At 57.7% G+C, this 11,356-nt stretch overlaps 2 protein-coding genes across 4 annotated transcripts; one reads left to right on the top strand and one right to left on the bottom strand.

Annotated features, from left to right (window-relative positions):
* The first annotated feature begins 382 nt into the window (after positions 1-382).
* On the top strand, positions 383-7,965 carry ABCB6 (ATP binding cassette subfamily B member 6 (LAN blood group)). Of its 2 annotated transcripts, none has more exons than XM_045867950.3 (19): positions 383-1,248; positions 1,564-1,701; positions 1,951-2,137; positions 2,336-2,437; positions 2,608-2,791; positions 3,356-3,477; positions 4,002-4,111; positions 4,663-4,728; positions 4,913-5,038; positions 5,194-5,270; positions 5,359-5,422; positions 5,526-5,611; positions 5,833-5,890; positions 6,105-6,209; positions 6,594-6,768; positions 6,915-7,027; positions 7,269-7,363; positions 7,432-7,500; positions 7,686-7,965. In XM_045867950.3, exons 1-19 carry the CDS (start codon positions 700-702, stop codon positions 7,786-7,788), a joined length of 2,529 nt encoding a protein of 842 aa, XP_045723906.1. In that variant the 5' UTR covers positions 383-699; the 3' UTR covers positions 7,789-7,965. The 2 variants fall into 2 exon arrangements, with proteins under 2 accessions (XP_045723906.1, XP_064443150.1); XM_064587080.1 differs by having other exon boundaries at positions 3,915-4,111.
* A 124-nt stretch (positions 7,966-8,089) lies between these two features.
* Positions 8,090-11,037, bottom strand: ZFAND2B (zinc finger AN1-type containing 2B). 2 transcript variants are annotated; one of them, XM_045867961.3, is made up of 10 exons: positions 10,970-11,037; positions 10,774-10,846; positions 10,386-10,480; positions 10,018-10,149; positions 9,735-9,886; positions 9,386-9,481; positions 9,246-9,306; positions 9,071-9,138; positions 8,671-8,743; positions 8,090-8,465 (listed from the first exon to the last, which is right to left on the bottom strand). In XM_045867961.3, exons 2-10 carry the CDS (start codon positions 10,826-10,828, stop codon positions 8,421-8,423), a joined length of 777 nt encoding a protein of 258 aa, XP_045723917.1. In that variant the 5' UTR covers positions 10,829-10,846; positions 10,970-11,037; the 3' UTR covers positions 8,090-8,420. The 2 variants fall into 2 exon arrangements, with proteins under 2 accessions (XP_045723917.1, XP_045723919.1); XM_045867963.3 differs by lacking the exon at positions 10,970-11,037 and having other exon boundaries at positions 8,090-8,361; positions 10,774-10,960.
* Between the last annotated feature and the right edge of the window lie 319 nt (positions 11,038-11,356).

Here is an 11,356-nt window from a genome sequence, read left to right as displayed (position 1 = left end):
GCGCCGCTAGTTGTCTCTCGGCGGCTAGAATGACGGGAACAAGTGGAGTGGGGTGCGTGTGATTTTCCCTGATGGCCGGGGAGCCGGCCGGGCCCTGTAGGGAAGTGGGTCTATGCCGTCACTTGGATATACCGAGCTAGCCTGCTAGCGGAAGGGTCATTTCCTAGCTGTGGTTCCGTGGAGGTCAAGGTCTCCGGCCGGACGTGCGGTCAGATTTCGCGCCCTGAGCACGTGACCAAGCCGACTCCGCCCTGGTATTTTGCCTTTCCCGCGTGCACCCTCCCCCTCCCGCCCCTTCAGAGTCGTTGACCAATGGGGGCCCTACGTGGGGGCGGGGCCGCCCTCGTGGGCGGGGCTGCTGCGCGAGGGAGCTGCTCTGGTCAGACGCCGAGCATTCTTTCGGACCGGGTCTTGGCAGTAGGGTCCCAGGCTGCGAGCGAGGGCCGGACGGACGGGAGAAGACGGCGTACGTGCCCTGCGTGAGTGCGTGGCGGCGGCGCGTGCGCGAAGAGTGGGTAGTGTGGCCGGGCCCACGTGTGTCCCTGCCCGAGACCCCCGCGGCTTGGCGCCCCTCGGCTCCATGACCCGAAACACCCCACCATCCGCGCCCCGCCCAGAGCAGCCGGTTCCGTTTGCCCTTCTTGCAGTCCCCGCAGGCCCCAAAGTCCCCGCAGCCTCGGCCGGCGGCCACGCATCGCCATGGTGATTGTGGGCAACTACTGCGAGGCCGAGGGGCCCTTGGGGCCGGCCTGGGTGAAGGGGGGCCTGAGTCCCTGCTTCTTCTTCACGCTTATGCCCTCGACACTGATGGCCCTGGGGGCTCTGGCCTTGGTGCTCGCCCTTCCCTGCAAGCGCCGGGAGCGGCCAGCTGGCCCGCACGAGCCGTCCTGGAGCGCCGGCCCTCTCGTCGCTCCCTATGTGCTGCAGCTGCTTTTGGCCACACTTCAGGTGGCACTGCCCCTAGCCGGCCTCGTTGGCCGGGTGGGCACTGCTGGGGCCGCCCCGCTGCCAGGCTACCTACTGCTGGCTTCCATACTGGGGACTCTGGCCAGCGCCTGTGGCCTGGGGCTGCTCGTGGTGGAACATAACCAGGCCTGGCAGAAGCTAGCAATGGGCATCTGGATCGAGTTCAGGCACAGCTCGGGTCTCCTGCTCCTCTGGACTGTGGCATTTACAGCTGAGAACTTGGCCCTTGTGTCTTGGAACAGCCCACAGTGGTGGTGGGCACGGGCAGACTTGGGCCAGCAGGTAAGGGACCTCGTGGGGAGAGGAGAATCATGAGTGGCAAGGGCTGAGAAGAAGGATGGTATGTCTGGTCACACTGGTTCCACACTTTCGGATGCCTCTAAGAAAGGGAAGAAGGGGGAGGCCTGCATGGCCTGGTTGCTGATAGCCAGCTGGTGGGGTGTGTCTGTGCTGAGTCACTCTAGATTTTTTTAAAGCCTACTTGATGCTGGGCCCCTGACCTGGGTATGTGCCCTACCCCAGTCCCTAGCTCTGTTATAAGTGGTAACAATGGCATTTTGGCCTTCTTTGATGCTCTCCGGACACGTTTTATTCTAGGTTCAGTTTAGCCTGTGGGTGCTGCGGTATGTGGTCTCTGGAGGGCTTTTTATCCTGGGACTCTGGGCCCCTGGACTTCGTCCCCAGTCCTATGCCTTGAAGGTTAATGAAGAGGATCAAGACGTAGAGAGGAGTGAGGTATGCCTGAATTTCTGAACCTTAGGGTCTGTCTTAATTTCATTGCCTGTCTTCATTTTTTCCCACCATAATATTTCTTTCCCAAATCTCAGTTTGTGCCCTGTGAGCCTTTCTGACCTCATTGGGGATCACTTGTGGGTCTGAGATAACTGGGAGCTGTAATCCCATACATTTTCCCTAGAGGGGTTCGGCTAGGTCACTTCTTTTTGATTTCTGAGCTCCCCTCCCCTACGTGTTTGACCATCCTAGGTTCAGTCACCAGAGGCACCACCAAGATCTACATGGCAAGACCTTGGCAGGAAGCTCCGCCTACTGAGTGGCTACCTGTGGCCTCGAGGGAGTCCAGTTCTGCAGCTTGTTGTGCTCATCTGCCTGGGGCTCATGGGGTTGGAACGGGGACTGAATGTGTTGGTCCCCATCTTCTATAGGGACATAGGTGAGGGGAAGAAGAAGTGCCCGCTCAGCTCTCTGGTCCTTCATCGGCCATGTGAGGGGTGGGGGCCCTAACCTACGGAGGTGGGACAGTGTTAGGAGCTGGAGGGTCAGAAAGGGGATTGTGGCTGGTGCCTGGAGCAGTTTCTCCCGAAGAGAGCCCTCGGGGCCAGAAGTGGGCTCTGACTTATTTTCTCCATAGTGAACTTAATGACTGAGAAGGCACCTTGGAGCTCCCTGGCCTGGACCGTCACCACCTATGTCATCCTCAAGTTCCTCCAGGGGGGTGGCACTGGCAGTACAGGTATGAGGGACTCTGCTGTCACCCTGGTTGTCATTGGCCTCTCTCCCTCTTCCTCCCCAAAGCATCCCTCCCTCGGCCCCTTGGCGTTCTCGGACCTTTCATATCTCGGTAGCGGGCTGATGTCATTTGGCCCCTCAGCTCTACCGAGGCCTCTCCCCGGCTCCCCCTAGGCTTTGTGAGCAACATGCGCACGTTCCTGTGGATCCGGGTACAGCAGTTCACATCGCGGCAGGTGGAGCTGCGCCTCTTCTCCCACCTGCATGAGCTCTCCCTGCGCTGGCACCTGGGACGCCGTACCGGGGAGGTGCTACGGATTGTGGACCGGGGCACATCCAGTGTCACCGGGTTGCTCAGGTGCCAGGCCCGTGGAAATGGAGCGTGGGACGGTGGGGCTGGAGAAAGCACCCAGCTTCAGCTACCTCTCCGTCCTCCTCTTAATTTTTTTTTTTTTTAACTTTAAGATAAATATACACATGCTGCCATAACACAAATAAAATGGAACAAGTATCTTATAAATTCTACTCGCTTCTCCAGAGGTTCCCACCCCGTCTAGGATGTTGAGTTGTGCTCTTGACACTTTGACATACGTATGTGCAGAGACTCACGGCACTAATGGGGTACTGGGGAGGGTTTCCCTAAAACACATAGGGTCATGACACAGATGTCATTTTCAGAATTGCCTTATTAACAAAACGGTATGGAGACATCTTCCCCTGCATGAAGATCCTCCTCATTCGTTATAACTGACCCAGCGCATTCTGTACTTGGGGCCTGCTACCGTTTATTTAGCCATCCACCTGGTGAGGGGCATTTAGCTTGATTCTAGTCTGCTGCCACTGAAAAACAAAACACCACACTGAAACTCCTGCTGGCTCCAAGCCCCTAAACCTTCCTTTGTTGCCTGACTCGCCTTCCTAGCTATCTGGTGTTCAACGTGCTCCCCACGCTGGCTGACATCACCATCGGCATCATCTACTTCAGCATGTTCTTCAACGCCTGGTTTGGCCTCATTGTGTTCCTCTGCATGAGTCTTTACCTCAGTGAGTGCTGCTTGGTGGAAGTGTCTCCCTGAAGTATTCTGGGGACTTCCTTGGGCATGAGCCCTGCCCCTACTCAGGTGGCCCAGCTAGGAGAGGCTGTGGATTAGTGGACTTGAGTAACCTGCTGCTCCCCAACGTGATGGGTGGGCCTTCTCTTCTGCCAGGGGGGCTGTAGCTCAAGCCGGATAGAGGGACAGGGAAGGGCATCCTGGTCACATTAGGGGCCTGCTGTGGGTTCAAGTCAAGGAGAAACCTCATTTCTCTAACCAGCTGCAGCTCGCCTTCATTTGGTCACTGACAGCATTTTCACACACGAGGCTTTGTGTAGGCCGCAAAGACGCCTCAGGCATAGCCCCTTCCCCCGGGGAGCTTAGGGCTCTCTCCCTTTGGGATCTGGGTCCCTGGTCTATAGCTCAGGGTTCGTGTGTATGTGTCAGGTAGCGAACATCCGCCTGTGGTCTCTGCTATCGGGAGTGATGTCTTGATCTCTTCTTCGCCTTCCTCCCCCTCCTGTCACTCTACAGTTGTGACCATTGTGGTCACTGAGTGGAGAACGAAGTTTCGACGTGCTATGAACACACAGGAGAATGCTACCCGGGCCCGAGCTGTGGACTCTTTGCTTAACTTTGAGACGGTAATGAAGGCCTTGGACAGTAACGTGAGGCATGGAGATGTGAGGCAGCTGCGACCAGCGGGGCTGCCAGGGAGCTGCGAGGGGCGGGGCGGGGGGGGTGGTGCCTTTCCAAATGAGGATGGAGGGAGGCCTGGCTGGCTCAGTCAGAAGAGCATGGGACTCTCGATCTCAGGGTTGTGAGTTCTTGCCTCATGTTGGGTGTAGAAATTATTTAAATAAGAGTTTAACAAAAGAAAGAAAGAAAAAGGGCGCCTGGGTGGCTCAGTTGGTTAAGCGACTGCCTTCGGCTCAGGTCATGATCCTGGAGTCCCGGGATCGAGTCCCACGTCGGGCTCCCTGCTCAGCAGGGAGTCTGCCTCTCTCTCTGACCCTCCCCCCCCCTCATGCTCTCTATCTCGTTCTCTCTCTCAAATAAATAAAAATAAAATCTTTAAAAAAAAAAGAAAGAAAGAAAAAAGATAAAATGAGGAAGGAGGCACTGGGAATCTGGAGAAAATGATCCAGGTGTTCAGGCTGCAGCCTTGTCTCATACGGTGGCTTGACTTCGTCAGGTGAAGTATCACAACGCGGAAGGTTACGAAGTGGACCGCTATCGAGAGGCCATCCTCAAATATCAGGTGAGGATGCTCGTTTGACGCTGGCTGAGAGCAGTGGCCTAGCCTCGTGGAATTGCCAGGGCCAAGAGGAGTACAACTTGGGCTGAAAAAGTGAGGTTGAAGATGCCTGGGGGCTCAGGTTTGGATTTGGTGAGAGTGTATGTGTGACATTCCACCCCCCGGCCCCCCCATATCATTGCCCCAGCATTTGGAGTGGAAGTCAACGGCTTCACTGGTTTTACTAAATCAGACCCAGAACCTGGTGATTGGACTTGGGCTCCTTGCTGGCTCCCTGCTTTGTGCGTACTTTGTCAGTGAGCAGAAGCTACAGGTGAGGGAACTGTGCTGGGGACGGGGAAGGGGGGCCCGGGGTCCGTGTCGGGGCCCCCCGGTGCCTGGGGGGAAGTGGGCAAGGTGATAGCAGATGGGCGGGGTGCCAGCCCGTAGGCCTCCCGTGACTCCATCGTCCTCCTGGGATCTCCGCAGGTCGGGGACTTCGTGCTCTTTGGCACCTACATCATCCAGCTGTACATGCCTCTCAACTGGTTTGGCACCTACTACAGGTAACCTGATCTCCGACCCTCACCTGTCCGGGGTGCATGGTTAATCCCCAGCTCCTCAGAGGAGCCCCAGCCAGCGCTGTTTTTACAGGATGATCCAGACAAACTTCATCGACATGGAGAACATGTTCGACCTGCTGAAAGAGAAGCCGGAAGTGAGTGAAGCGCGGGGTGCGGGAAGCGGGAGTCTGCGTGGTATTCTGGTGGCTGGGGAAGAGCAGACCTTAGTGGCGGCACACATGGGTGGCACTTTCCCAGGTGAAGGACCTCCCTGGAGCAGGGCCCCTGCGCTTCCAGAGGGGCCAGATTGAGTTTGAGAATGTGCACTTCAGCTATACCAGTGGGTGAGTCTCCCTTTTGCCACCTCCCAGCCTCCTGTCCCATCATCCATTTACACATGGCCTCCGCCCCCCCCCATCCCTGCTTCTCAGCCCACCACTGCCAAGAAGGAGAGCCTTCTAGGGCACGGCCCAGGGGAGGGGCAGGGCCCAGGAGTAGCTCTACTGGTGGAAAGAGTCCCTGGGGGTGCAGCAGGCCTGCTGACCACGCCCACCCTTCCTTGCAGGCGAGAAACGCTGCAGGATGTGTCCTTCACCGTCATGCCCGGACAGACCCTGGCCCTGGTGAGAGAAGACCCAGGCACTTGGCCCAGACTCCTTGAGTTTCCCTACTCCGGTGCTCATGGAAGTTTGTGACCCAGGCTGTGGGTCAGAATCCTGTCACGACAGGCCACAGGATTGAATGTAGCAGCCTCGATGGACACCGGTGGCTTCTTGGAGAGCAAGCCTTAAAAGCGGTAGGCCTGAAAATATTTTCCCTCTGTTTCCAATGCACCAGGTGGGCCCATCTGGAGCAGGGAAGAGCACAGTGTTGCGCTTGCTGTTTCGCTTCTATGACATCAGCTCCGGCTGCATCCGAATAGATGGGCAGGACATCTCACAGGTAAGGTTGCTGGGGAGGAGATTGTGATTTAGGGGCCTGTGTGTGAAAGAATGGCTCTCTATGAAGTGCTGGCCACTCTCCAGGGAGAGAAGAAGAGGTCACTCCTGCAAAAAGCTGCAGCTGGAGACCTCAGCCTTACTAGTGTCATGTGACCTACCCCAGTAAAGTAGTCATGGGCATAAAAAGCATCTTTTTTCTTTATAGATGGAGAAGCAGACTCAGGGAGGTTGAGCGATTTGCCCACACAGCTAGGACTTGGGATGGTGGTGACAGGGTTCCTATACCCCATCCCATGTGCCCCCCCGCCCCCGATTCCATCTTACCTCCCAGAGGGTGGGCGTGGGGCAGTCTCATGGCCTGGGCCATACGGTCTTTTGGCTCCAGGTGACCCAGATCTCCCTCCGGTCTCACATTGGAGTCGTGCCCCAGGACACCGTCCTCTTCAATGACACCATCGCTAACAACATCCGCTATGGCCGTCTGACAGCCGGGGATGAGGAGGTGGTAGCTGCCGCCCAGGCCGCGGGCATCCATGAGGCCATCCTGACTTTCCCTGAAGGTGAGCTTCCTGCAGAGAGAGGCCCTGCCCTGCCCGATTCAGTCCTGCTATTCCCTCCAACCCTCTGTTCCATCCCATCCTGCTCATCTGGGCGCAGAAACCAAATGTATTCCATGTGACTTGAGGTAGGCGGGCAATGTTCACAGGATACGAGACGCAGGTGGGCGAGCGGGGACTCAAGCTGAGTGGTGGGGAGAAGCAGCGTGTGGCCATTGCTCGCGCCATTCTCAAGGCTCCAGACATCATTCTGCTGGATGAGGTGAGGGCCCTGGGCAGCCTGCTCCCCTCCTTCCTCCCTTGCGTGTGCTCAGGCCATTTGCTGCTGGGCAGTGGCCCATCGTGGATAGACAGCATGAATCCCTGCTTCATAAAAACACCTTACAGTCCTCGAATGCAGAGCAGGTTCTTTCGGATTCCCAAGGCCTCAGCTAGCAACTTGTGTCCTCCTTCCACGGGGTTCTCGGGTGGCAGGGGCAAGTTTACCCAGATCCTCTCTGTAGGCGACATCAGCGCTGGATACATCTAACGAGAGGGCCATCCAGGCTTCTCTGGCCAAAGTCTGCGCCAACCGCACCACCATCGTCGTAGCGCACAGGTACGGGACCCTGGGCAGCGGGCGCCCACTTGTGGTGTATGGTGCGTAACGCAGCTCTGATTTCTCAGGCTCTCAACTGTGGTCGACGCTGACCAGATCCTCGTCTTTAAGGATGGCTGCATTGTAGAGAGAGGACGGTAAGGAACAGCGCAGGATGAACAGGGCGGGGCCTCTGGAGGGGGGCGGGGAGGAAAAGGTGAAATCCCACGAGTGTCTCGGAGCTCCCTGGCTGATCCCTCTCCTCTCTGTGGGCTGGTGGTGAGGACTCTTGGGGTTAAACGGGTGGTTGGGACTTGCACTTTCCTCCTCCTCCTTGCCCCAGGCACGAGGTTCTGCTGTCCCAAGGCAGCATGTATGCAGACATGTGGCAGCTGCAGCAGCGGGGACAGGAAGAAGTCTCTGAGGACACCAAACCCCTGGGCTGAGACCGGTGACAAAGCTGCGGCCACGTCCCTCCCAAAGGAGAACTCAGAGGGGAGTAAGATGTATCCCTTTGCCCGGCACATTTCATCCCGGTGTTGGGGTATGGTGCTAGCTATAGTTGGGGAAAAGAACCTTCTGGAAAAGCACTTTTTGGGGAAATAAAAGTGTGGACTATGCTAGGATCCTTGTGACCTTGGTGTGGGGCATTGCAGGGGGCCTCTACCCTTAGGCGAGGGGCACATTCTTGACAGGACTCCTCTGGTTTCGGTTGGAAAGGAGAAAAAAACACACCACTTGGAGGTCTTAGTGACTGCCAAGATCCTTTATTCCTTCCAGGCCCCTCCTTGCCCCCTACAGATGGGGGCAGCCTCAGTGTAAAGGGGATGACATGATGCAGGGGGCTGTCCGGGGCCTGGCCAGCATTCGCCAAGGGCCCACCCACCAGACAGTTCTAGCTGCTCTCTTCCAGGGCCTTCTGTAGGCTTGGCTCCACAAGGTGCTCCTCCTGATGCTCCCTGGAGATGGCCTCCTTGTCTTCACTCCTGGCTGCTCCCAGCCTCCTCTGCCTGTGTACCCTAGAGGTGTGGGGGCCACAGTCCTCCTCAGCTGAGCCTCCCTCCCCAAGCCCAGGGCCCTAGCACAGGCTGCAGTTGGACGGCTTCAAGCTGCGGCTCTGGGCCTGGAGCAAGGAAAGGGGAAGGAAGGGAAGACAGGGTGCGACGTCAAGGAAATGAGGGCCAGTCCTCACTTCAGAGCCCAGTGTGGGCTGGAGTCACACCAAAAACGAAAGGATAACCACCATTCCGAAACTCTCTGCCACTTGAAGAAAGCCCCTCCCCACCTTCCTCCCAGTGCAGGACCTGAGCTCTCCCCAGTCCTCATACCTGCTGCCGTCGGTATTCTGCCTCGCTGGCTGACAGTGCTTGTGCTAAAGCTAAGTCTTCTTCCTCCTGAGAACTGGGAGAGAGGAATAGCGCAAGTTGGATGACAGTAATACCTAAAACGTGAGCATCTGATCTGTTAGGCATCCCTGTGCTGAGCGCTTCTGAGTATTCTCTCAGTCTTTCCACAACCCTACAAGGTAGGTAGTAGTACGGTCCCATTTTAGAGAAAATTAAGAACCCTCATGGGTTCAAGAACTTGTCAAAGGTCATATAGTTGATAAGCTGAATTTTGAGCCCAAGTTCTTAATTATTATCCTGCATGGGGTTGGAGTGGTCCCACCGCCCTCCCTCCAAACTGAGCCTTTGCCCACATCCCACTCTCTTTCACCAGAGGAGGTACCTTGGGACCTGGGGTTTGGTCTCTGCCAGGGACAGTTCCAGGGCTCTTTGCAGAGCCTCATCCTCACTCTGCAAAGAGGAGAAAGAAAACCAGTTGCCTTGGACTTTATTCTCCTGGCGGGGGCAGGGGAGGGTTTGCTTCTGCCACTCCCCCCCCCAAGCTCCGCCCAACTCACCAAGCCATTCTGCAGAGCAATCACTGGAGGGGCTGACCTGGATGGAGACTGGGTTGTTGCTCTACGGCAGACATTCAAGAGGCTGAAGTCAGAGATGTGAAGGGAAAAAAGGGAGAGAAGAAACAGGTAGGCCTGCCTACCTGCTGGGAGAGGTAGATGAAGACACTGTCCGACTTGGGCTGGGGATGGTGCTTGTAGAAGAACCCAAACCTTGTGCTCTGGAGATGGCGGCAAGTCTGTAGGGAAGAGACACTCTTGGCATGCCTCCAAGAACAGTCAGCTTGCATGTCCTCCCAGGCATTACCCAGGAAGTCAGGAGGGGAGTTCCTCCAGTCTGGAAAAATACGCACTTGAATAGGAAGCTAAAATAGACTCCTCTAGCTAAAGGCAACAGGTTTGCAGCTCTTCAACTTGTAACGATAGAGGCTGAGTCAGTTCCAAAAGGATGGGGTGATCCCAAAGGCAAGTACTGGACCTGGTTGCAATTACCCTGGCCGGCCGGTTGGGTGACTCTCCCCAGAGCAATCATGGTCCAGTGGGTGACGGTGCTTGATGCAGAAGTTTCCGCCACAGCGCTCACAGGTCAGTTTCATCATTTCCCGCTGGCGGCAGCCAGAGCGTTCACACTTATTGGTGAAGATCTGAGATGCAGAGGGAAGGTTTGTCTCTGCTGAGACTCTGACCCCGTTCTCCAATCCCATCATAACAGCTGTTCGGGTTTGCAAGCATCCATGGTCCCAGCTGGGTCACGGCTAACCCCTCCAACGCTTACCTTACGTTTTTGCTGTGCTGGATCTGAGCGACAGTCTCGGTCGATGTGCTCCCCCACAGCGCGGTCAGGGGGCTCCCCTCTGGCCACAGGCACAGGCACATTACAGAGTGGGCACACAGGTACCTGGATATCCTAGAGTTAAGAAGGAGTAGGGGTCAGTCTGTGGCCCGCTCCCAGTCCAACCAAATCTCTGGTCCTGAAACAGCCTCCCTGAAAGAACCTGGATATGCGCCCTATAAACGCACAAGGAAACAATGTTTCCAGCACTGAGCTTCAGAAAAACGAGAGGAAATGGGAGGCAGAGGGATTCCGGAGATGCTGCAAGCATCCTCCACCCGCCCCCTCCCGCCGTCACACCGCCCCCTCACCTTCTGGTAAGCAGATCCACAGTGATGCTGGGCGTACGCCACATGGTCTGCGCAGAAGATGCCGGAGCAGGCGTCGCACTTGAGCGGCAGAAAATCTGCAGGGAGCGGGTCGGACTGCAGGTCCAGCGGGACCTCGACGTCATTCCCACTCACTCAAGCCTTCCACTCAGGGAAGGGAAAACGCCGCCCAGTTTGCAACAAACTGCACCCGGTCCTACGCCACTATCTCCTTAGCCACGCCCCCTTAGCCACCGCCCCCAACTTCGATCCCCGCCCTCCTCTGGCACTGCCAGCCCGGGAGCCCAGCCTTGGAGCCCATCCTTCGCGCCACCTGCGGCTCCAAGCCGCGCTCGGCCCGGCCCCGCCCCCCGCGCGCTCCGCCCCTCACCCAAGCGCTGACAGCTCGGCTCGGAACAGTGAGCCCCGAGGTCCGGAAACTCCATCGCCGGGCCGGGCGGGGCCTGCTGGCAGAGGAAGCGGTGCTGAGCGTGTCTAGGGCTCTCGCTCCAGGTCCGCACCACGACCCCGCACTCCAGGGGGCTCCTGCCCCGCCCCTCCCTCTCCCCCCGCCCTGCCGGGGTTACCGGAGCCTCAGCCCTTCCCGGCCAGCGACTCCCACTCCCCCCCGGCGCGCGCGGGCGTGCTGACGTCATCGCGCAGGGCGGGCACGTCCCGCGCAGTCTCTGGGCGGCGGGAGGAGCCTCCCCTGCAGAGCCGAGTCCCGCCCTCCCCTGGGGGCGGTGACCGCGCGCGGCTCCGGGAGGGTGGGAGCGGGCTAAGCTCCGGGACTGGCCAAAGCGCCGGCGAGGGCGAGGCTGGATGAGATCCTGGGGAAGGAGGGCTGGGGTGGCTTGGGGTCTTTCACATATGGGTCCCTCGCCCGCTCCTCACTCCAATATTTTCGCTCTCGCGCTTTCGTTCACTGCCACAGGGGCTCTTACTGTCCACGAGCTGACGACTCCCGTATTTCC

This window comes from Mirounga angustirostris, unplaced genomic scaffold (genome assembly GCF_029215605.1).
Source record: "Mirounga angustirostris isolate CCGP_5_RB_7025 unplaced genomic scaffold, mMirAng1.0.hap1 SCAF_3, whole genome shotgun sequence".
Classification (NCBI taxonomy): Eukaryota; Metazoa; Chordata; class Mammalia; order Carnivora; family Phocidae; genus Mirounga; species Mirounga angustirostris.
The sequence above is the reverse complement of the archived record's forward strand: the minus strand, read 5'-3'. Positions and strand labels throughout refer to the sequence as shown.

Coding starts and splice junctions, on each gene's coding strand:
- ZFAND2B (XM_045867961.3), bottom strand. CDS start 10,828: ATGGAGTTTCCGGACCTCGGGGCTCACTGTTCCGAGCCGAGCTGTCAG. Junction 10,481..10,773: donor GCCGAGCTGTCAGCGCTTGG/GTGAGGGGCGGA, acceptor CGCTCCCTGCAG/ATTTTCTGCCGCTCAAGTGC. Junction 9,307..9,385: donor TCATCTACCTCTCCCAGCAG/GTAGGCAGGCCT, acceptor TGTCTGCCGTAG/AGCAACAACCCAGTCTCCAT.
- ABCB6 (XM_064587080.1), top strand. CDS start 700: ATGGTGATTGTGGGCAACTACTGCGAGGCCGAGGGGCCCTTGGGGCCG. Junction 1,702..1,950: donor AAGACGTAGAGAGGAGTGAG/GTATGCCTGAAT, acceptor TGACCATCCTAG/GTTCAGTCACCAGAGGCACC. Junction 5,039..5,193: donor TCAGTGAGCAGAAGCTACAG/GTGAGGGAACTG, acceptor GGATCTCCGCAG/GTCGGGGACTTCGTGCTCTT.